The 24,706-nt window shown below is 39.2% G+C and overlaps 1 protein-coding gene across 13 annotated transcripts in view; it reads left to right on the top strand.

The window, feature by feature from the left end:
* The window catches only part of pkp4 (plakophilin 4), a 123,989-nt gene that overhangs the window by 61,066 nt on the left and 38,217 nt on the right, over positions 1-24,706 (top strand). For 8 of the 13 annotated variants that reach the window (XM_084725228.1, XM_084725229.1, XM_084725226.1 and 5 more), the window contains 4 exons: positions 7,053-7,184; positions 9,055-9,248; positions 11,049-11,631; positions 14,229-14,255. In XM_084725228.1, the coding sequence (XP_084581354.1) occupies positions 7,053-7,184; positions 9,055-9,248; positions 11,049-11,631; positions 14,229-14,255 (936 nt within the window). The remainder of the gene's footprint in view (positions 1-7,052; positions 7,185-9,054; positions 9,249-11,048; positions 11,632-14,228; positions 14,256-24,706) is intronic. The other 5 variants (XM_084725232.1, XM_084725227.1, XM_084725230.1 and 2 more) reach the window with 3 other exon arrangements.

Genomic DNA, 24,706 nt, shown 5'->3' with positions numbered 1-24,706 from the left:
AAAAATATAACTTTCATCAAGGTTAAAAAAATGTTTGCTTTACACGTACAAAGGGAGGCACACACCATAAATTACTTTTATGTTGATATAACTGACGAGTTATGTTCATTAAAGGAGAAATCTATGAGATATTTACTGTAATTTATCCTAAAATGACCATGATATTTCATCAAAAATTAAGGAAACATATCCAAGTTTAAATACTTGTTACTCTGACAACAACACTACAGCCGTGGTGTCCTCCTTTGAAATTCACATTCCAGGGCCAGAATAACAGTTTTAGTTTGCCCATTTCATGTTTATTAGAGCTGAAATTAATGCCAAATGTTCGCTGAATGAGTAAGTGTCTGTTTATGAGTCGTAAGAATTCATTAATAATCTCTTTGGAGGAGTAGATGTTTGTAACAGTTAAAATGAACAATATGTTAATAGAGTCTGCCAGGCAGTGACTCCAGCTCCAGAGTTTGTCTTTTCAGAGCATTGGACTTTTTTCTCCCTTTTTTTAATTTGTTGTTTAAGGTGAGAACGTCTTAAAATATGATATATGATATATATGATTTAAAGCATCATTGGAAAAACCTTGATAGAAGCTTTGAATGTAAAAAAGAGATATCAGTAGAGCCTTCATAGTCAGTGGTCAATATCCACCATAAATACCCATCTGCTTGCATTTTCTAGTTTTACATTATGAGGTCCACTCTAAATCATAGTGGACTAGATGATTCTGTTCATTATTACAGTTATAAAATGGTGACATATGTAACATAAATAAGGCTCAACTGCTCAGCTAAGTGCTTTTGATTTCTAATTCAATATTGGCAGTAGGGACTGTGTGAATGTGTGTGTGTGTGTGTGTCTGTCTGTACAGGCTTGGTTAAGTGTGTGTTTGTGTGTGTATGCGTAGCAAAGATATGTTTTACATTTCCGCAGTAATCATTACCAACATGAGCCTTTTCATCCCAGCTTGCAGTAATGGACAGCCTAAGGCATATTCTTGTTTTAATATTTATCTAAGCTATTTCTGCCCACTCACACACACAACACCAGCAGTGATGGGGAGCGGAAGGATTTCTCTCAGACCCCTTTGGTCTCTGTTTGTTTAGTCCACATCCTTGGAAGGATCTTCAGCAGAGAACAGATAATGAATTGAATATACTAATGTATTTCATGGCTTATTAATTACATGGTGGAACTTGGCGAATTTCTGCTATGGTCATTAATCTTTTATTGTCGATCCCGTCAGAAGAGCCCATGGGGGGTTATAGTTGTACATATGCACTGGGAATATTAATATTACACGGTTTTCTCATTTGCTGCCCACTCCCCATTTCCTTGCTGAATGCATTTCATTAGTGTTGAAACAGAATCAGGGTCTAATCACAATCACTGTTTTGCTTCGTATTGATTTCTCATTGTACTGTAGATGATAAATGATCATCAGATGTGGTAATGTACTTTTTCCAATCTGAATGAATTAAAGTCTAAATGTGTGGCACAGAGCGTAATGGGCCGCGTTTGTCTGGGAGGCCTCGTGAGCCACCGTACGTCTCCGTTGTCTGAGAGTTTGGGATAGAAGTGTTACTGTGGAAACAAGCCTTTTAGCCCCAGGAAATGTCAATGCAGTCACACCTCATGTCCGCCGAGAGTAGATGACGAACACGCCAGAATGAAAGCTTTCTCTCTGATTCTCTGTCTGTCCCCTGTCTCCCTTTGTTTAGCGGCTTATTCTTTTTCAGACGTGACAGTTTAAGTTGTCAGCATCAGGTTCTGAAAAGATGGAGGATTTATACAGATGAGGTGCATGACAAGAGTCTTCTGACTCTTCAGTGTATTTAAAGAGCAATTCGTAGGCATTTCATATTGAATACTATACTGCTCAGGGTGTAAAATTTACATGCAAGCAAACTATAACAAATATATGAATAAGAAAATTCTGAACTATGTCTTCCATAGTGTATAACAGTGAGATAAGGTAGCTATGGTGTGTTCCATCTCAGAAGTCGGAAGTCAGAGCTGGGAATGAGGCTCACCACGTTTCTGTACAACAAATCAGAAAAAACTTTGTTGACCTTGCTAATAACACATTCCACAGTATTTTGTTCACAGACACTACTGTGTGTGCACTTGATCGAATGAGACACAAGTGCTAATAAACAGCTTGGAGCAGCCATATTGGATTTTGAGGTCGGGGTTGGTGAGGTTCCTCCGACTCACCAAGTTGGAAATCAAACTTTCCAACTGGAAACTCAGAAATTCCAACTTATGAGTTTATTATTTAATTAAATTATTCATTTAATTTAAGTTTCTTTTTAGATTGCTCCCACCTATTTTGTTCAAAAATAAAGAAAAATATAGAAAGAGCAGAAAACCCTGATGGATATGAACATGGGTTTGTATGTAATGTAATAGTATGGGTTCCAATACTCATACTACCATACTATTATACTGTTTATATCTGTAGATATAAACACGCCACTGCTTGTCCTTCAATACATGGTTTTATATGTTTTGTTTTGTTTTTCCAAGCCAAAGTAACCAATCACTATTTGTTTTGATACTGTCTGATATGTGATCGCAAACTTTATCACATTGTGAAGTGAAACATCAGAGATTTGATTCTGGGAGCCCTCATCAGTCATTCGCCAAGACAGCTGCCCAGCTCTCCCCTGGTTCTCCTCACAGCACAGCTCAATTTCTCAGTAATGGCAATTATTTCTCCTTACTCGTTCTTGTTCAAAGTCCCTTGCCAGGCTCCTAATTATAAGGCTATGTTCCTTTATATGCTCATGAATAAGCACCTTTAAGCTTGCTAGTCTTAAAATTCTCATATTTATTACTAGTTAACTTGATCAAGCCTGGCCACTTTACATTATGTGACATCACGTACTGTTTCTCAGCTTTAGAGATAACAAATACAAACATCTTTCATGTTTTGTTGATTTTGGAGGCCCCTGTGGACAAAAGCAGTAGTGTTCCCATCTTCTGGTTCTCTTTAAATTTCACCAGGCAAAATTATGTTAGCCAGTTAAACATAGGCTTATCCAGTCTTCAGGCTGTAAATTGTTTCATCTAGTTTCAAGGAGAATCTGACCCAGGGGCAGGTATTAAGAATAACTGTATAGAAATAACCAATCTTCTCGCTGATGGATTCACTTATGTAGGTCATATATAAGCATCCGTATTAAATAACCAGTTAAAAAAAAACTTGTTGTATGCTTAAGGTGTACATGGGGGAAAAAAAACTAAAAGCGAGGGAATGAGGGAAATGGGAAGAATATTATTATGAGATACAGACGACTTAATTGCATGAGAAAATACACTAGAGGACCATGGGGTGTTTAGACAACTGGGGTTACAAAGCAAAGTGCAAAATATGTTGCACAATGAAGGAGGCAACCTGTGTGAAAACAGACACCTTTTTTTTTTAGTATCTCAGAGAAAAATAAAATAGTCTATCCAGAGGAGTCACATTCTGTATAAAACACTGAAAACATTAAATTATTACATAGTAGAGACCTAATTTTGAATGTCAAAAACCTCTCCCATACACATGGATATTTGAAGCCAGAAATGTTTCATCTTCAATTTGTGAGGAAAAAGGACTTCTGTCTCCCTTTCTTCTTCTTACTCCTCTGTTCTGGCTTTTTGGCATCTCATTTATCAAACAGGGTCAAGACTCAGTATAAAAACCCTGTGGTCTGAAACGACACAGTGTGTGCCAGACACGGAGTCTCTGCCAGAATGGAGGGAGACAAAAGACTTGTTCAGTCGAGTCATTACTTATGTTTAAGGGACATATAAATGCCATTTGATCTTATTGTACGATGTCCATTGTTTTACTGTAAATACTTGTCCCTTGTATCACCCACATGAAATTTAATGATCTCAAATATGATTTTTCTCTCTATACCAGGCACATTGCCAAGAGGGGGTAGTGGGCTGCAGTGCCTGCCCATGGTACATTGTGTGTCCCCCTCAACCTCCCAAAATGAATTTTCCAGTATAAAGAAAAAAAATAGGATGATTAACAATTTTTGCATGCATGTGTACAAAATGAAAACTTACATTAGGTAGAGAGGTATTGTTTTTTCTGTTACAGTGCACCCCACTTCTCTCTGCTCCTGCCACCAACAGTATCTTTTGTTTTAATTATTGTGACCAGCAGACAGTTTTCTATATTTTTTTTACAGTGCATCATAGTAATCTGTCTGTAGGTCTATTGATCTGTTGTGGCAGGAAGCCTTGGGCCAGATTCAGACAGCCTCTCTGGGATGAACAAAACATAGTTCAAGTGCAGCTTTCAGCCAACAGCCAACAGCAGCACAAAGGTTTGACATTGATATGAGACAGTGTAGTTATACTGATGACTAAAGTAGCCTACATTTCTGAACTGTGCTGTTTTCATACCGTCATATTGTTTCACTGACAAAACATCCACTTCTGTCAAGATGTGAACATATAATTAAGCCTAACTGTTATTCTGTGGTTATATTCGCTAAATCACAAATGATTAGCATGAATAAATTCAGAAAACCACATCGCAATTAAGTGATATAATGAATCTTGCATACGGATCATGATACTTCTCACAAAATGACAATACTTTCATCAGTTCCTCCCTGATTTCTGTCCAGCAACATATATATTTATATATATAAAGACATATGTTTAAATGTGGAATAAAAGGTTATAATGACTTATATTTCCATTGTTTCCCATTATAGTTTTTATACCTCTGAAATGTGCCAGCGGCCTAAAAACAGGTGTAGCATTATGTTTTCAGGTCATCTGTCACATTCTTGTGAGTGTAATGTCTCAAGAACCCTTGAGGGAATTTCTTCGAATTTGGTGCAAACCTCCATTTGAACTCAAGGAGGAATTGATTAAATTTTGTCTAAGGTTAAGGTCACTATGACTTCACAACACAGCTCAAAACAGATGTTTTTGGCAACTGTACTCCTCTGTAAAAATGGTCTCCAAGTGAAGCCAGCAGTTTTCTCACTGGAAATTAATCATTTGTATTATACATGTCAATATAATGATTACGTCCACTTTTCCAAAAATAGTCTTAAAATTATTAAATTCCTTTAAAGTCTTCTACATATATTCTGCATATACGCAAGCCTGGACAGTGATGGATGTAAACTACAACTTGACTAGTCGAGGTGGTAATTGTAGTGTAATTATTAATGAACGCCCACAAATGCTCACACATAAATATTTTGCCATTTTGATGCTTTGGTAAAAATACAAGAAAGAGTGACAAAGAAAGAGGAAAAGCAGTTCTCAAGACAGTAAATGTGTGAGAAAACACAAATAAACGGAAACTGAAACTTGGAGCCGGGGCAGGAAATTCAGGAGAAACATGAGGAGTTGATTGTTGAGACACATTCCCAGGTAGTCAATCAATGATCTTACCCACCTGTGATTGGCCAAAGTCTCCTCTCACAGGCTAGATTTTCAGAGCCAAAGAAGTCTAGTTTTCTCTCAGACCACTTGAATTACATCATGCTTAGATGATATTATGGAACTTTTTGCCAGTGTTGCCAAAAATAAACATCCTGCCTCAGCTTTAAATTTATATTGTTGTTATTTTAAAAGAGGTATGTAATAATGGAGCAATATGTAACAATTGTGCGTCCAAAAATATGTCCAGCTCCAAGCCAATCTCACCGCTTCCTCCTCCCCGGTGTTGAGGAAGAAGCAATCTGCAGGATCACTGCAAGACGAGCGCGACATTGTAAATTGACAATAACAAGTTTATCAGCTGTTTATAACTGTCAATTGTCTGTCAATGTAAAGTTAAGCCAATTATCCAAAAACAAAAGTCCACTGCTCTGAAAATACACACTCTGGAGTTTGAGTTCACTGACTGCCCGTCTCACCCCCTGCCAAAATCCATTAACGTATCGCTCAATTTAACCGTTATAAACATCTACTCCTTCTAAAAGATTATTAATGATTTCTTACAACTCATAAACAGACACTCACTCATTCAGTGAACATTCATCATTCATTTGTATTTTAATTAACATTAAACAGGGTAACAATAGCACAAGTTTGGGACCGAAATAGAAATTTCAACAGAGGACACCACGGCTGTAGCGTTGTTGTCAGAGAAGCGAGTATTTGAATTGGGCATGTTTCCCTAATCTCTGACATATCATGGTCATTTTATGATTTATTTCAGTAAATATATTACAGATTTTTCCTTTAAATTAGAAATAGCAAATAATGAGGATGTTTGATACAGACCGGACTTGCTTAAGTAGCTGTACGAGCACAGGGAAAAAGTGCAGGCCGACCTTGTCACAACAGGCTATGTCCAGTGTGTATTCTGACAATCTGACTAAGACCTGCTTGAATCTCATCTGTAAATGGGGCAGACACCCTTAGATCTTCAGAGGTGGAGGTGCCAGATCAACAAACACACTAGGCCTGTGTGTCAACAGATTTATTCAACAGGTCAACTCGGGCAACAAGGCAGATTCTTCATGGGGTTTAACTCTCATTCTCCCACCAGCTAACCTGGCAGGATTTTACAGACCCACCCTGGCTGCCAATGTTTGCCTCCCTGTTCCCCTCCACTTGCTGCCTATTGTTCTTGCGACTGTAGAGTAACCCATTGACACTGGTCACGCTTAACTAGATTGTGATTATGGGGAAACATTGTGCGCAGGGACATTAGAGGGCTAATTCCAGTTCCTGTTTGCCACACTAGTTGTTGTCATGCATGAAGAGAGGACAGGGATGTGTGTGGGGAAATGTTAAAAGAGGTGAAGCTATTTGGAGCATGGTTGTCTATACAGCTGAAGTGATGTGCTTCCCAAATTAGTACAGCAGTAAAATTTAATGACTCCAACTGTACACAAGCACGAAACTAATGTTGCAGAAATTATTGTTTGTTATTGTTTCGTATCAACTCCAAAAAAAAACTTGACTGCTTTAATGACTATTATAATCTTTCCATCCAAAGCCAAAACTCTGTAATTGTTCCCAGACTCAAAGCTCTTTCCGTGCGTCTGACTCCCTACTCTACTGTGTCTTCCCAGATGCCTCCGCCTCAGGGGACACCAAGTCTCGGGTGACTGACAGCTCCCAGTCGCCCAGCTACCGCATCAGGACTGAGTCAGAGCAGGTGTCTCTGTACTCCCCGGAGCAGTCTTCCCTTCATGAAAGTGAGGGTCTGTTATTGCCTCCTCTCTTTCTTCTGCAGTCCTCTATTAGTACAGACATTACGACCTCACACAAATTGCAACAGAAACTCTTTTAACTATTCTAGTTTCATAAATATGTCAGTCATAACATCTGAAATACTGAAAATAGCGAGGCCACAACTTCCATTTGCCTTCCATGTTAAAAAAGTATTAGTGAATGTCTTCTTGTATGATGTCTACTCAGAAGGTTTGGTGTCGTCCACAAATAACCAAAAACTCTGAGACATGGAGTTGGATGCAGTACAGTGAATGTGCAAAAGGAAATTCTTAATCCATAGATGCATAAGTTGGACAAAACAACCAGTTTTCTTGCAGTGTGTTTATAATGAAAAGTGTCTGTCATATTATATTCCAGGTATCCCTCAAAAAACAGTTTTTGAGACCATTTATAGCCAGTGATATCCAGTTATGTTGAAGTTCTACTAAGGCCTAAAAGTTTAAGGAGCAGTGTGTAGGATTTAGTGGCATGTAGCCATGAGGTTGTAGATTGCAACCAACTAAATACCACTTGCCTCACTGCCCCCTTTCAAGCTTGTAGGAGAGATACCAGTGGCTGCAAATTAAAACATATTTCTGAATGTTATATTTAATTTTTGCCATATTCTTCCAATTTATTCATTAGTTTATTCATCAGGAACAATGCAGGAGATATTGCAGTAGGTTACAATAACAAAATACAGATGAGTTGAATGTAGGGTTTGTAGCCAAGGCTAATTTGCAATCCCTGCTCCTGCTCCTGATCAGTTTGGGTTTTTAATTCTATCGGTAGTGCATTCCAAAAACATATTCTTTTCACTGAAAAGGATGACTGACCAAAAGAGTTTTGTTCACACATTTAAAAATCAACTTGATAAATTAGAACTTGATACAACTGTCAAAACAGTAAAGTATACAGTGGTGCAGTTTTACTTGATTTCGATCCATTATTTTCAGTGCTTGTTTATATACTGATGTAAGGTTGTATAAATCCCTGTCAATCTTACATGTTGGACCTTTAGCATGTTTGAATTTATGTTCATCAGTTATGTCAGTATATTGATTCGGCAGTCAAATATTTCGGAAGTAATATAAGTGTTATTTTAATTGATATTTTAAAAAATTGTTTCATATTTACATGGATTAGTGTCAATTTATTTTGCCTTGTATACAAGTATATTACTATAGTGATTTTCCTTTAAATTTAGGAAGCAAAAAAGTGGTCCCAGGTTATGGCAAAGGAACACCTTGGAAAAGTACTTGCCACCGCTTGGATCTCTTGTTATAGAGGAGATTTTTATGAGTAATAAACATTTGTCAGATGTTCTGATGTATGTGAGGTTCACGCCTTTTGCCTTTTTTTTTTTTCGTCCTCATGGTCAGAACATATTGAGCCCACAAAATTCGTTGAGTTTATTTATGTTGCAGTTTGTGTGAGGTTGATCCACGCTTTTGGGTAAAATGTCTGGACTGTGTTCTCTAATTCACATCTTCACTTTCTGTAATTCTTCTACTGCAAATTGTTTCTTTACTTATCTTTCGATGATACGGAGCGCTGTGTCGTCTTGCACCTTTACCTTTTCCATACTGACTCTTGATATTTTGAATGTCACTGATAACAACTGATCATCCCAGCTTATGAAAGGCTGAATGATGTACCATGACACACTGACTTATAGGATGGTAGAGCAGTTCTCCCCCTCCTGTGCCATCTGTCATTAGTAATGCTGTCTAGGTAAAGGTCGTGTCTATTATGAAACCATTTATGATGTCTCTGTCTCCCGTTCCTCTCTCCTCTCCCTTCTTGCATTTCATTTTGTCTGTCTTTTTCCGTCTCTCTCTCTCTGTCTCTCTCTCTTAGGGTCCGTGGGGAATTCACGTAGCTCAACTCAGATGAACTCGTACTCGGACAGCGGCTACCAGGATGCCAGCAGCGGCTACCTCAGCAGCCAGAACCTGGGCAAGGCTGAGCTGAGGATGCAGCACTCCTTCCCTGGCGCTGGCACCGGTACTCTGGTGAGAAATGCCAGGGCCGAGGGCCAGGCTTCAGCCCAGGTACTGCCAGCAACTGCACAGACAACATATTGCTCTTGTCACGCACAAAAGAATTATCTCCTGAATAGCACAAGCATACACAGTTTTTTTTTTTAAATTGATAAGTCATCGAAGGGCTCGTCAAGTTTAATTACATAATTGACTATAAGCTTTTAATTCATGTCAACAAAAGAAAAACAATGAAATCACTGTTGCATGTTTTTCTATGAAGGTGGTGATGTAAAGCTTAAAGGCACAGAAGGTACACAACATAATCATGCTTCATACAGCGTTGTACACACACACCACTGAGAAACCAAATGGCACGGCCACACAACACAGGGGGAGGGGGGATGGAAAAGAGAAAATAAATATGGCCCACAGTAAAGTCATGCCCTGTAACTAATGTAAGGCTGTGTTATTTAGTGTGTCATTATCATTGCAAAAGTTAATTTATAACAGAAAGTACAACGTGCCTGTAACTCCAAATTTAATTTGGAATAATGTTATAGCCTGAGTGTTTCTTTGTTTTTGTTTTATTTTTTTCTCATATGTATTTCTATTGCTGGGAATGTAGATACAGTAACCAAAAGGAAAACATTTCTCCATGTTTCAGGTTTTCAAGTAAAAGAAAACAAACAAAACAGCAGATTTGTTTTGTGATCAACAATTTTTATTTTTTTTTTTTATTAATTTTTTTTTTTTTTATTTTAGAATAAAAAAGACGCCACAAACATAGAGACAACAACAGTGCAGCCTTTAAACAGGAATGAAATAAGAAAAATAAAAAAAATGAAGAAATTGTTGCAGTGATAACAGAGGCCAAGAGGACAGACAGAACAACAGATAAAACCTTTCCCCTGCCTGAGGAGTATCAGAAAATAAAATAAAATTACCATGTCCCAGTCTCTTCTGTTTACAGTAGTTTACAGATTTGAATCAGTCTCATAGGCATGACAATTGAGTAAATAATAAAATAAATAAAATGTCATCTCTCAGTCTCATTTGAAGATTGTCGTTTTACAGGTACAAACATATTAAGTCTCATAAGCCAGAGCATTAAACAATTTTTTTTTTTTTACCATACATGGAAAAGAGACAAAACCACAAGGATATAACTGAGTAATGACAAATTCAGCATAATTTGGGTGAAATCAGGCACAGCTCTTGACACTATTCATGCTCAGCACTAAAAGCAATACAGACAGGTTTGCAAAACCAGAAAAGCAAGGTTGACATATGACATATCTTCTAATCATGAAGAATGTGAACATGATGAGGGAGATTTCAAGGCCAACAGAATCTTTTGACAAGTCAAAAGAGTTGTGAATGCAATAACAAAAATGGCACTTTGCGGACTTGGTTCAGTAATGACCCCTAACACATCTGAAAGGGTTTTGAAAATTAAAGACCAATCATTTTGAAGAGCAGAGCATGACCAAAGCCTGTGGGTCAGATCTGCAGGTGATTGAGAGCAATGGCCCCACCTTGAATTTAAGCCTGGGTAAATCTCAGCCTCTCAACTCAATTTACTGTAATTAATTCTGTGTAAAACCTTAAATTGAATGAGCACTAAGCTAATCACTAAGCACTAAGTTTATTTATACATTCTTAGCATTTTATTGTTGTAATTTCTACTTTTGCAAAATTTTATATATGGTAGTTTATTGTTTGTTTTTATTTTTTGTCTTTTACATTTGGCTATGTGAAACACTTTGGGCTGCGTGTTTTTATCAAAGGTCCTATATTTATGTTTTTATAGCTCCTTAGGACTGAAGAAACAAAGGCATGAAGCCATGTTGTTTTCTTTCTGACTTGCAGGTTTCAACAGTGACGACAGCAGTGCCTGGCCGTGCTATGCGGAGGGTAAGCTCAGTGCCTTCTCGCTCTCACTCGCCAGCCTACACTAGCAGTATGTCCCCCTCCCGCGGCTCCCTGCGTACCTCAGCTGGCAGTGCCTACGGCTCCCCTATTGTAACGGAACCCAAACCCCTCTCCAGCATCTTCTCTACAACCTTGCCCTCTGCCCAGCGCACCAGTACCACCGGTGGCGGTGGCAGCGGCTCACCGTATTCCACACAGAAAAACTCCCCCGCTGCACTGCGACGCATGGGCTCCACGAACTCTCGATCGGGCAGTGCCAGCCGTACCACCTCGCCCTATCAAGCCTCTGCAGGGTCATCATCAGGCCGCATGGGCTCACCTCTGACAATGGTGGACGGCATCAACCCCCCACTGACCAAGCAGCCAAGTCACTCATCGTCTCCAGTCAGGGCTAGTATGACCGCCGTGCCCCAGCACTACAGCTCCACTCTGCCCCGCTCCATGCTCCACAACACCGACCCCTACGGACCCCAGAGTTATGACATTTATGAGAGGATGACGCGACCTGACAGCCTCACAGGTGCACAAATGCATACACACACACACACACACACACACACCGCCATTTACGGCATATTAGCTGAACAGTCTGTGGACTCAAGCTGACTTAGATTCTCAGATCAGATAATAACTATATTCAAATGTCTATATTTAGTTTTTCAGTAGTGTTTTATTAAAAGCCAAAGGGCAGTAGCAATGTTAAAATACCTCCTGTCAAATCAAAGAGGAAAAGAATAACAGACATTGTATTTTCCGCTTGATTTTGCCTCGATAACCTTTCTTTTCCATTGACGCAGAGCTATGTGAATCACTGTGTGTTATTGTATGTGTGAATTGTATGGGCCAAGGCCAAACATAGTGTGCGACTACTGGAGAGACACATGGTTGTATTGTAAATGTGTCACTGAGCCACCTTTCCAACATTAATAAGAGGGACAGCACTGAGATAAAATTCTTCAACATGCTCTGATTTTTTTTTCAGCATTTAAAGGAGAAATCTAATATATTTACTGTAATAAATCATAAAATTTATGTGATATGTCATCAGTGATTAAGGAAATACACTAAATTGAAATACTTGCTTCTGGCAGACAGTCACTGAACACCAGCTCCAGAGTGTGTATTTTCAGAGCAGGTGGCTCTCTTTTTCAGGATAATGGGCTTAGTTTTACATCGACAGACAACTGACAGTTATAAACAGCTGATCAGCTTACAGTTTAGGACTTGTTGTTGCTTGTTATTGTCAGATTACAATGTCGCACTCCTCTTACACTCTTGCAGTGTTCATGTAGCCTGCCTGAGTCTGGGGAGGAGGGAGTCAGGGGAATTAAATAGTTTCAATCATAGATCATATATTAAATAGGATTTTCATCTACTTAATATACCATCCATGACTCCAACTTGCCATTCAGACTGCTGGACATGCATTGTTACATATTAAATAATGTAATACACTAGAACCTCCTAATTTTAAGCAATTAATGTAAGAAGTTATAATTAGGTGTCATGTATTTTACCTAAAAATGCCTTGTAGCACACTGACACATTGATGAAAAGTAATAAAAGCCTTTTTACATTGGTATTTTGTATTTCATAGCATAATTTAGGCTATCACGTAATAAACTTTTTCACTGAAGCTATTTTGACATGAAATAGTGTAAACACAGGTGTTACTACCGACGCTAATTAAGGTTCCCTTCAGGTCAAACACAGTCACGGTGAGGCTGTTGTACATGCTGGCTCACTGGAAAGGCTCTGCTACACTAAATGAAATGGGACCTAAATTACTATCATTGGTAACACCTGTGTTAAGCCTACTGTTCATATCAATACGGCTGCTGTGAAATAGATCTAGTGTTTTTCACACATTCCTGAGTAGAGTAGGCTCGATTTGTAGTGCAGACTGTAAATATTTGGACAGTGATACATTTATACTTTTGTTGGTTTGTTGTTGGCTCTGTGCTCAGCATACTGAAACTGAACATAAACAGTGACCGTGAGGTCAGCAGTAGTCCTGGACTGTCGCCAAAACATAGTTCCTGCAAGAAGACAAATATTAGCTCAAAGAATATAATAGACTGCTAATCATAGTTGGTGTTTCTGCTGACAATAGAATAGTAAATCAAACCTAGTAGTTCTAATCTAGCAGGTACCGTCTTAGAAGTATAATTTTAGCACCGGTATTGGATAAAACCCAAACGATACCCAACTGTATTCAAGGGAAATTTTCAGTTGCAGTAAGCAATTCCGGAGAAAGACAGTTCTTCAAGCGTATAAAGAATATTGGTCGCTGTTCAGTATACATGGTGTTTGTACAAAAACAGCTTTAATTTGAAGATTAAATAAGTGATAGACTGTTTAACTTTATACAAAAAGAAGTTTCCTTGTATCATGAATTAAAAGGGAAGGTAGAAGAAAACATTTGCACACATAATGGAGTTCTTTGAAATCCATTAATTTCATGAGTGCATTATCAAGACTATATCGAAGGCACTTACAAGGAAAAAAATTAAGTGGCTGCATAACTCTGTGTGTGTGTGTGTGTGTGTGTGTGTGTGTGTGTGTGTGTGTGTGTTTGTGTGTTTGTGTGTTTGTGTGTCTGTCTGTTCAGCTTCTTTAGAACAGTTCCCAGGATCAGGAAGATGATAATTTCAGAACCTGCCTGCCCGAACTAGTGCTTGTGTGTCATCGTTTTAGGAGATCGAGGCAAAAAACAAGTGCTGGCCAATGTTTTCTAGCTAAACCCATGTCTTGTCCCAAATCTGGAGCCAAACAGTTTTCCCCACAGCAAAAAGAAGTGGCCAGCCTGTGTTGATTCATTCTCAGCCTTCACTTTTTAAAGTGGCTGTGACAAATAATGAAACCCACAGTAATTACATAACATAATCAACACCTTTGTTCACATTTCAATAATATGTGGACATTTTTCAGCTGGAGAGAAATTAAAGTAGTCATTTATAACTGCTGCAAGCAGGGTTCCACCAAAAAAATCCAACAACGTTTTTGTTTTCTTCCTAAAGGTAAAATAAGCACTTATTCAGCAAATCATTTTATTATTATTACAAGGTTAATGGACTGTTTTCTGCTTGACTTCATGCTGCCTGGGGATATGCTCAGATGCCCTGGTTGATGATGACGTTCAAGGTGAACCTTTTTGGTTGTTGTGTGACAGTGTCTCATCATCCTCTGTGTATTGTTTGCATGTAGGTGTGCATGTACATGTTTTATTTGTTCCCACCTAAATGATCGTCTCCAGCCAATGAAAATTTTTACCATTGCACGTGCTGCATATTCTACACATAGTAGGGCTGGGACTTGTTGGTTTTTCCTTTTCATTTAAATCTATTATTAATTAACATGTAGATATATTCATCTTTTAGTTTTAATCCTACATAAAACAGAAGTTTTTAATGGTCTAAAAAAAATGTTATACTGATGATTTAATACTAAATCCTTAAATTCTTTATATATTCTTCAAGTGATAGCAGGCTGACTTTGTAATTATCTTAATGTGGATGTTGAAATTCATGTCAGAGTCCATGACGACACCAAGATTTCTGTCTTTGTTTGGGGTTTTTAACATCACTGAATGTTGGCTTTAATCTTTCTTCCTTTGCTTCAAAACAATTACTTCAGTTTTATCATTTTCAGTTGAAGAAAATTCTGACACATCCAATTGTTGATTTGTTCAGTGCAACTACTGAGCACTTGTACTGGAATATTGTCCTACGGTGATATGCTCAGATGAATTTTTTGTGTCGTCTGCATAATTATGGTAACATATTTTTTGTTTTCCATGATCTGAGCTAGTTGGAGCATGTAGATAGTGAACAGAAGAGGCCCCAGAATGGAGCCTTGGGGAATTCCACAGGTCATTTTTGTCCACTCTGATCTGTAATTACCTAAAGACACAATGTAGTCCCTATCTTTCAAGCAGGATTCAAACCAGTACTGTGCCAGTTTTTCAGTCGGTCTAGTAATATGTTGTCATCAAATGAAGCACTGACATCCAATAATATCAAGAAGAAAATGTGGACTCATCAGGCCACAGCACACTTTTCCACTTTCTACGAGTCCATCTCAGATGAACTCAGGCTTCAAGAAGTCAGCACAGTTTCTGGATGTTGGTGATATATAGCTTTCGCTTTGCATGGTAGAGTCTTAACTTGGATTTGTAGATGCAGCAACAAACTGTGTTTACTGGCAGCAGTTTTCCAAAGTGTTCCAGAGGCCATGTAATATCCTTCATACAATTATGAGGGTTTTTAATGCAGTTTTGTAAGGGTCATGGGCATTTAATGTTTATTTTCTGCCTTGCTGCTTATGTGTGGACATTTCTCTGGAATCTCTCAATCTTTTTATGATGCCAGATTGTAGATAGTGAAATTGATAATTTCCTTCCATTTGTGTGTTGAGAAACATTTTTTAAACTGTTTGATGTGTCTTGTCTTTGTTTTGTATTCAGTTGAATCAAGTTGAAAATGATTTGCAAATCATTGCATTCAGGTTTTATTTACATTTACAAGATCCCAATTTTTTTGGAATTGGGATTGTACATAATTCAGTTCTTCTGAAAATGCAGGCAGCCACAGTTGACTACTTGTTTTGGCCTTGGTGTTAGCTGTGTTTGCCACCTCTGTATTGCATAATGGGTTAGGGGTTAACATAGACCCTGGGAACTTAAATGTGCTCCCTTCTTGGCTGCAGACTCTTCACTCTTTTTTGTACTTGGTGGCGTGTTACCTTTTTCAGATAGTGGGAGAGGTATGTTTTTTTTTTCTCAGCCTCCTTGGCACACGTTACCTGTAACAGATATCAATCTGCTCTTTATCACTTAAGCGATCAAAACCATTTTTAAATCACAGGGGTTGTGTGGCCTCTTATTGCCAGAATTCGTCATCTTGTGGGGTTGCGATGCCCTTCTCTCAGACGTTCATTTTTAGGTGCATTTGCAGGTTCCTGTAAGTAGGCAGTTATGTCACCCTGCAATGAATGATGGTGTCTCAAGCAGACACAAATGGGTTTATGGTGTCTGTCCTCTGAGCAGAGCAAGACGCCAGGCTAGTACTCCCTCCCATTTCTTCCTCCTCTTCTCCCTCTTGTCTTTCTCACTCCCTTACTCCCTCACACACACTTCAGTGGAGCCTAACACAGTAATTTTTCACAAGGGTTTGATGAGCCATAGTGGAAAGAAATGGGATGATCACGTGATCTGGCTCAATTGCAAGAATTTGGCAAACACCATCCGACAGGCTAACCTTGAAATTGTTGCTGTTGGTAGTTTTCTGTCCAAATCTATTAGAAGATATTTTTTGCCTCTTTCCCTCCTCTTTTCTGCTTTGACACATGATGTGTCTCCCTCTGTTTTCTTTTCAACCTACTTCTATCCCTTTACGTGCATTTTTCAGTCTTCCACTCAGTTGTGTTCTCTCTTTTTTCCTACCTCCCACCTGGCTCCCCTCACTGCACCGTCATTGGCAGGAAGTCATACCTTCCCTCTGCTGCTGAAAAATGGAAAATGAAGACAAATTGTCCCTAATAATGTGCTCATTACACCCAATGTCCATTTCAGAGCAGAGTGGGACGAAGAGAGAGCAAGGGGAGAAAGCATGTCTGTATGTGTGCGTTGTCAACCTGACAGCCAATCCACTGTGGTAGTTTTAACCGTGGTAAACTAAGTATAACGATTTTCTGGTGATCACGCCAGTTCTCCTGCTTGTTTGGAGAAGCTTCTTGAAAATGATTTTTGTTGAGGAATGCAGTCAGCTGCATCCATTTAAGTGTTTGTTTCTCCAGAGCAAGCACGCGCCAAGCCGCCACCGCCCTTCATCTAGCCTCTGCCAAGTGTAATCTGTTAAAGCCACGGTGAGAGAGCTGAGGGGGAGAATTAAATGACTATAACGCACCAGGAATGTGGGCCATTCATCCTCAATAGACAGCAGTATGTTATTTCTCCCTGACAATTTGCAGATGCTTTTAGAAGTGACTGCAGCCCCTTCTGTCAGGGGAGCAGAATACAGAAAGCAGACGGATTAGTCTCCTCTAAGGTTGTTTGAATGTTGCTACTTTCAGGAGTCAAGCTGCTGAGAGGGAGAGATATGCATGAGGACTCCTGTGTCTGCTTGATTCTGTCCCTCTCGCTCGGTCACAGCTGTGCCAAAAGCCCGGTTCATGTGGGCAGGCTTTACATGGGATGAGAAGTCTCTGGTGGTCCTGGACTGCCTCATTAACCCTCTTTTCATTTTCATCCTTTCTTTCCCTCCCCCTCTTATACTCTCTCCTGCTTTTTTCTCCGGTGCTCCCGCCTTTCCTTATGTCTTCCCACTACCTCCTCTCTCTGCATATCCTCTCTCCCTTTTAAACCTTTGAACAAGAGAAGCTGAACTGATTTCCTGCCAAGCTGCAGCTAGTGGCTATTGTGTGCACTGCCACAGAGTGAAAGGCTTCCCGGGCTTTTGAGTGTGCCACTACAGCACACAGCAGCAACAGCAGCAGCATTATTCAGTTTTACCCTGTTTTTACACCCTACTCTGCTCTACAGCATGCCTGCCATTTCAGAGTACTTGTTTATATGTAGTTCACACCCAAGTTTATTCCTTTGTGCCTCAGAGCTATTTGGGTATTTTAATAGAATCCATTGAAAAGTTTAATATTTTGAACCTACAGTATATATTGCAGCTTCATTTAGCAAAAACCCACGAGAGAGCACACTAAAAGCTAAGAGACATTCGCCCTGGAGTGCCTAAAACCCTCTAAGCTGCTCTAAAAGCATTGCATTAAGTGGCTCTTTGCTTTTATTAAACAGTGTTCAAAAAAGAATTTCTTTTGAATGGCTAATTGAAATGACTGGTTTTCCCACCAAGCTGTTCTTAAACAATGGAGAAGCAACCAGGTAGCAGGTGTGGAGTGGGACCGACATTCAGCCTAGGAATTAAACAATGTAGTGTGGCTGGGAGGAGGAGGCGGGGTGCTATTGACATGGGCCAAGGCAACCTGTTGAATAAGCAAATAAAACACACAAGAATTATAAACAACAAAGGCCTCCATTAAACACCACACCACCAAAATGGCCCTCAATTGACAGGTTGAAATCAACTAAAGAGCATTCTAAAAAGAAAAGCTTCAACGGCCCTCCACAGTTTTATGATAAAATGAAAATTGAATAAGACATTTCAAGGCATACTGGTCATTTATTTGTCATTAGAAAACATAGAGTTGCACAGCAAAATTTTAAGTTGTAGTCTCTTTGTGCTTCGTGCTTAAATTTGCATCTGGAAAAATGTAAACAATGTCATCTTTGCATTAAACACTCAACATCTGGGTAACATTGCCCACTAACTTTGACAGTGTTTTTGCAGAAAGCATCATTAATATGAGCACAGAGTAAGATGTGACACAACAGTCTCTGATTTTCTGTCCTTTGGCCAGCCTGAGTCATATTGGTCTGTGACTCAGGCTGTTTCATTTTCCTGTGACCAGACATTAGTCAGCAGCAGCCTTAAGTCCAAGCTAGGTTAATGTCTCTCCTCCTGTCCTCCTGGGCTGTTTGGCCCACTGGTCTGTCAGGGTGGTTCATGGGCAGCGATCATCCAATAATCCAAACCCTGCACTTCATTATACCAGTGCCTGAGTGTGTTCCTGTCGTAGGTAGTACGTGTTTCAGCAGTAAAGCCAGAAAAATGAGATTAAAACTAGAATTACCACCTCGCAGTTGTTTGGGTCTGCCAACCAGGCAGGTTCCAGCTGACATCCATGTTTGTATAATATATAAAGTGAAGACTCTGGGAATTTAATAAAAGGCATTAAGTGTATTTTCTACTACTGTATTGACTTGTGTCAGTTCATCTTTGAGGACGTTTGTGCCAAGTTTGAAGAAATTCTGTCAAACCGTTCTTGAGATATTGCATTAGACATAAGGACAACCTGAAAACATAATGCCTCTGGCCAAAGCTGTCACCAGCAAAGAGGCATTAAAAAAAAAATGTAACAAAGTTTGAAGGAGATACCAGTTGCAGCATCTACACACACCACTGTGTGCAGTGGGATTTTTTTTTATTTATAATACATAATATTGAATACTTTTATTTGAAGTTTAATATCATCTTAGTATTTAGTCAAACCTGCTGAACACTGAATAGTTTGTACTTGCTCTGATCACCTGCACAAGAGCATTTAGATTGATTGAATAGAACAGTGCCAAAACTGACCAGGGCAGCCACTGTTCAGATTGTATCATTTTGATAGGCAGTGCTCATTTATTCCCCTATTCTAAACTTGGTTTATGCATTACTAGAGTGTGTATGTCTGTGTCTTGTGTAAGGAGAAAGCTCTGTGAGTTCAGCCTGCAGCATTGTTAACCCTGTCAGATCAGAGCGGTAGAGGCCCATTGTGATTCATCATGATTACCGCTTCACCTCTACCTGGTGGCTAATTAAAACTTACAGTAACAATACACTGTAAGTTGTAGGTTTCCCTCAGAGCATTCATATTTTGAAAATATATATAGTCCACCCATGTATATCAACTAGTTCAAGCCAGCAGACGATTTGGAGTACAGCCATCTTTTTAATAGACATTATCCATTAATCTAGTCAGTTCCTTCTGTCATGCATTTGTTATGCAGCTAGAGGCTATCAGGGTCTTATGACCAGCTGCCTGATGCCCCCCCAGAGCTCGGCTTCGTAACTGCTGAAGACATGGTGCTTCAGAGGTTAGTCTCAGTCTGGTCTGCTATCTTCATCTAAAATCTTCCCTTGCTCTGCCCCCGGGGGCCCTCTGCTCCCAGAGGAGGCAAACATTCTTATTTATTAATTTCCTCCGTCTCAGACTGTGACAAGAATCCCTCATTTAGCTGGTCCTGCATGGCAGAGTTGTTGTTAAGCAGCAGTCTGTGCCTGAGCTCATGCAGTTGGAGAGGACCCAAGTGACGTTTGGAGGCTCGTGAAATGTGCAATGAGCAGTTAGTTGCCAACTGTATACTGGTCCACTGGGCTTCACATTTCAGTGAGCGTCACTGATGTGTGGTTCAAACAAATGCAGAAACAGGGATTCAGTTTGCACTAAGTTTTGATTGTAGCAATTTTGCTTCTTGTTATGAATTCATTTTACTGCAGGTTTGTCCCCATTAACCATGCTCATCCTACCGTTGATTTTGGGATGGTGTTAAACCAGCAGGCCTTTTGACCTGTCAGCAATGGGCTTCAGTTGGAGGGTGTAGCATGCAGCAGATTCACACTGGCCTAGTTCCAGCACCCAAACACAACTAAATAGGCTTTCAGGAGTATACAACCAACCTGGTCTGCTACTGAGAATCAAATCCAGGGTCTCTGCAGTCCTGGGCTTGAATATTGGGCTGCATGTGCACTAATGATAACTAAATAACTTTTTCATGATTAAAAGTTTATTGTTTTCACAACAGACAAAATCTTCACAAATGTTAAGTCACAAATGAGAATATCAAGTTGACATAGGATAATAAAAACTACAACCCGAGAGAATAAAAATGCCTTTAGCTTTGATTACGGCATGCATTCGCCATGGCATCGTTTCAATAAGCTTATGCAATGTCACTGCATTTATTTCTGTCCAGGGCTGCTTTAATTTTTCACCAAAATCTTGTGTTGATGATGGGAGAGTCGGACTGCTGCGTAAAGTCTTCTGCAGCACATCCCAAAGATTCTCAATGGGGTTAAGGTCTGGACTTTGTTGTGGACAGTCCATGTGTGAAAATGATGTCTCATGCTCATTGAACCACTCTTTCACAATTTGAGCTGATGAATCCTGACATTGTCATCTTGGAATATGCCCATGCCGTCGGGGGAGAAAAAATCCATTGGTCATTCAGTATATTCAGGTAGTGAGCTGACCTCATTTTTTGGGCACATAATGTTGCTGAACCTCGACCTGAGCAACTGAAGCAACCCCAGACTCCTAAGCAGGAGGTGTCAGAAAAGTTACCACAGGGATAACTGGCTTGTGGCGGCCAAGCGTTCAATAGGCTTGTACGGTAGGCACTAGGGCATGATGGGTGCATCACTTCATCCGCCTCTCTTCTTACCCTGATGCGCCCGTCACCATCACTCTGGAACAGGGACTCATGAGATCACGTGACCTTTTCAATTGCTCTAGAGTCCAATCTTCATGCTCCCTAGCAAACTGAAGCCTTTTTTTTTTCAGTTAGCTTTGTTTAAGAAATAAGAAGCCACTCACTGCATCAGTTAGGGTTAAATAAATTGCCAGCTTAAACATATTAATCACTGCAGTGATTATCCAATGGAAAACTTTTACCTGTTTGCTTAGTTAAATCAAGGTGGTGACTTTTTACATAAAATGCAACAGTGATGCACAGAATGCTTAAATGACAGCGGTGCTTAGCAACCAAGCCCTAACAGACTGTATCATTTAGTTAATTACATTTTATGTAATAGTTTACAGCTATTTTTATGAGCTTGAAGCATCATTAAGTACACTATATGTGAGAGTCGTACTGCCCCCATTTCAAGTCACACTTAAATAACTTCTATTTGCAGTGTCACATAGTCTTGTTTCTGATAAACAGTGGAAGCAATCGCCACATTTTAAAGAGCTATATTGTGTACCTTTCATATATGTTTGTAATTACCTGTTATCTAAAATAAATCTCTTATGATTTTTTCCCAGAAACCAATTTGCAATAAACACAACATCAAATTTACAGGTCACCATTTTTTCATGTTTTCTTTTCCCCTCCTACCCTTGCACCCCAACAAACCCTTGCACAACAGCAACAATAACAGCAACAGACTTTACTGGGGAAAAAAAAGAAAATTATTGCAATAAAAAGCAAATAACAACAATAATAAAGAGAACACAGTGAAATCCAGTGAAAACCAAACAATAACATTAATATGGGTTGAGGAACGTAAAGGACCTCGGAAACAAAAATATAAAGATGTAAAGAAAAAAAATAAGAGACATAAAAGTAAACAAAAATAAAGAAAACCTGTGCTTTAACATGTTTATATTGAGCAATGGGGTTCAGGAGCACATGGAACAAGGGAAGTCAGGAGGAAGAACAGAGAAGCCATTAAGATAGCAGACAGAGAATTGTCATTTCTTTAGAAAGCGCTCGCTAGACCCTGTAAGTGTGAACTTCTTTTCACCTTTTCATCTTTTCTAGATGTAGAAACGACATATCTTAGCCAGGCAGAGAATGGGGAGGAGTAGACAGTTTCCAGGTTAGGAGTCTTCTTCACCTGGTTAGAAGTGTTACAAAAGCAATTATGTCAGCCTGTTGGAACTGCGAGGGTTTTGCCGATCTCATGTTGCTTTTTAACTAGACAGTAGAACTAAACTCGTCCAAGAAGATGTTTGTATTTTAATGCTCCTTGACCTTTTGCGAATGGCAGGCTTAAAATGACCTTTTCTCCTGAACATACTACAATTTTCCTGAATTATACTTTCAGCTTGCATGTTTAACAGTGGCAAGTATTGTTTGCACACTTTTACAGAGCACACTTCAGATGTTATGCAAGATAATGTATTTGTGCTTTACTGGCACAGATATTCTCTTGAGTAACACTGCATATTAAAGAGAAAGTAATCATGTAGATGTCCAATATGTGGAGCTTATCCAAATAATGTCTATTTGGAAATTTGCCAACGTTTTTGTAATGAGTTTCTCTACTGGCCCAGAATAATCTCTGGCACTATATATTTGTATCCCATGTGCTGTTTTTGTTGTCCCTGGGAGAGCAGGATCATATTTTTTATCTTAATTCTAAGTGCTGATGGCAAGACTGACATGGAAAGTGTTTCTGTTGGGATTTTTAGGCATTTTGAGGTTGTTTAGGTAAGAGAAAGAAGGTGATTGGGTGAGGAGTGCGATAGCTGTGGGTCCTCTTTTTATGTAAGAACTAAGAGCAACAAATAATGCTGCCTCATTTGGCTGTTATTGTTTAACATCTGGACTAAATCTGACAGGGCTTTCTGGTTCACATTGCCCCTGCAGCCTGTTGTCGTTGTTGTTACATTGGCTTTTCTGGAAATGAGTTTTAATTGGAGAACTCACCTGTGTGTTTCTCTTTCCTCACCCCTGTTAGGTTAGCTTGTTGCTTATTACAGAAGCCGTTTCCCATATCACACATTTCTCACACATTTCACAACATCTGCTCCAGCCATGCTTTGATTGGTTCACATGCTTTCTGCTCCAGCACAGTCGGCTCCAGTTCATCAGTGGCTGATTTTACCCATTTAATGCAGAAATTATCATTCATCTACACCTTCCACAAGCAATGGACCTCAGGCTGACAACACCAGTGCAAAACAAAACATAAAAAATGCGCTGCCAATTTTAGTTATTTTATCAGACAAATTCTCGATTTGTATTTTGAGCATACCAGACTGTTTAATCAGATCAATGGCATGGTTATGGTTGGCTAGTTTGTTTTGTTCTTCTCTCCACAATGTGCTTTGGAGTACAAATACTAATTAATTATTTCCACTCATGCAAGTTAATGTTGGTGGCCAACTGGCAATTTGCCGGACTTTAGTCTTTGTGTTGAATTTAAGTGCAACAAAAGACACAAGGCAATGCAGCCGTCCTTCTTTGTCAGTGTTACTTCTTTGAAGTTGGCTTTGTGTTTCAAGGCTCTGTAGCTTCATAGAGGATTGGAAATATTCTTTTTAAGTATTTTAGTTGCGGTGACAAAATCAGATTCATTCTAATGTGGTCATGGTGTGTTATTTTAATCTCTTATACTTTTTTAAATACAATCTTCACACAGTTTAGAGTTTTTTCATGTATAAAAATAATGTGTAGCTATTTACTACCTTTATATTTTATGTAGATGCATTACTGGCAATCTTTTTTTAATCTATTTTTTAACTTTTGGGAGGACTTCAGGTTGGATGTTTTTTAAGATTTATTATCAGATTGTGTCATTTTGTATCTCTTGTATGCTGTTGTCGGTGTTGAGCAGTTTCAGGTGATAATCAGTCGAACCAATCACTGCAGTCCACTGATTGGGTTACTTGATTACTGAGGCAGCTCCTGTGTGTGTATATATATATATATATATATGGAAGTGGTTTGATACTGCCCTCATACCTGATGGGGGTCAGATGGACCAAAACTAGGGCTGGGTATCGGTGCTCAATATCTTTAAGGTATCAACCGGAATAACCCAGTACCAAGGAGTATTGAAACTTCAAACAGTCAAACGATACCTGCATGCAATCCTTTTTGTACCCAGAAAAATTAATACAACTTATGCAGTTTAATGCAATTTGATGTAACATATGGTGGCCCACTACTGCAGCTAAAGCTAGCAGCTGCCAGCTCCTTCTAGTCTGTGGTGGTGGAGTCGAGGGCAGTGTAATTGATGGCAATTCAGTGTATTGTGATGCCACCAAAATGAAAGAAGAGGTATTGCATGAAGTACTTAATTGGGATCATTATCACTTGAAGAGTTCATGCAGAAGTTCTTATCATTAACAATAAAAATGAAAAATCAGGTGCTGTTCAAGGATGGGGCCGGTATTTGAATAAAAATAAAACAGAAAATGACTATCCAGCTTATTAGTGATGGAAGTCCAAGCTATTGGTTGGCACTCTA

The sequence above is a fragment of the Lutjanus erythropterus genome, chromosome 8 (assembly GCF_056507025.1).
Source record: "Lutjanus erythropterus isolate fLutEry1 chromosome 8, fLutEry1.hap2, whole genome shotgun sequence".
Classification (NCBI taxonomy): domain Eukaryota; kingdom Metazoa; phylum Chordata; class Actinopteri; order Lutjaniformes; family Lutjanidae; genus Lutjanus; species Lutjanus erythropterus.
This window is presented reverse-complemented; position numbering and strand designations above follow the sequence as displayed.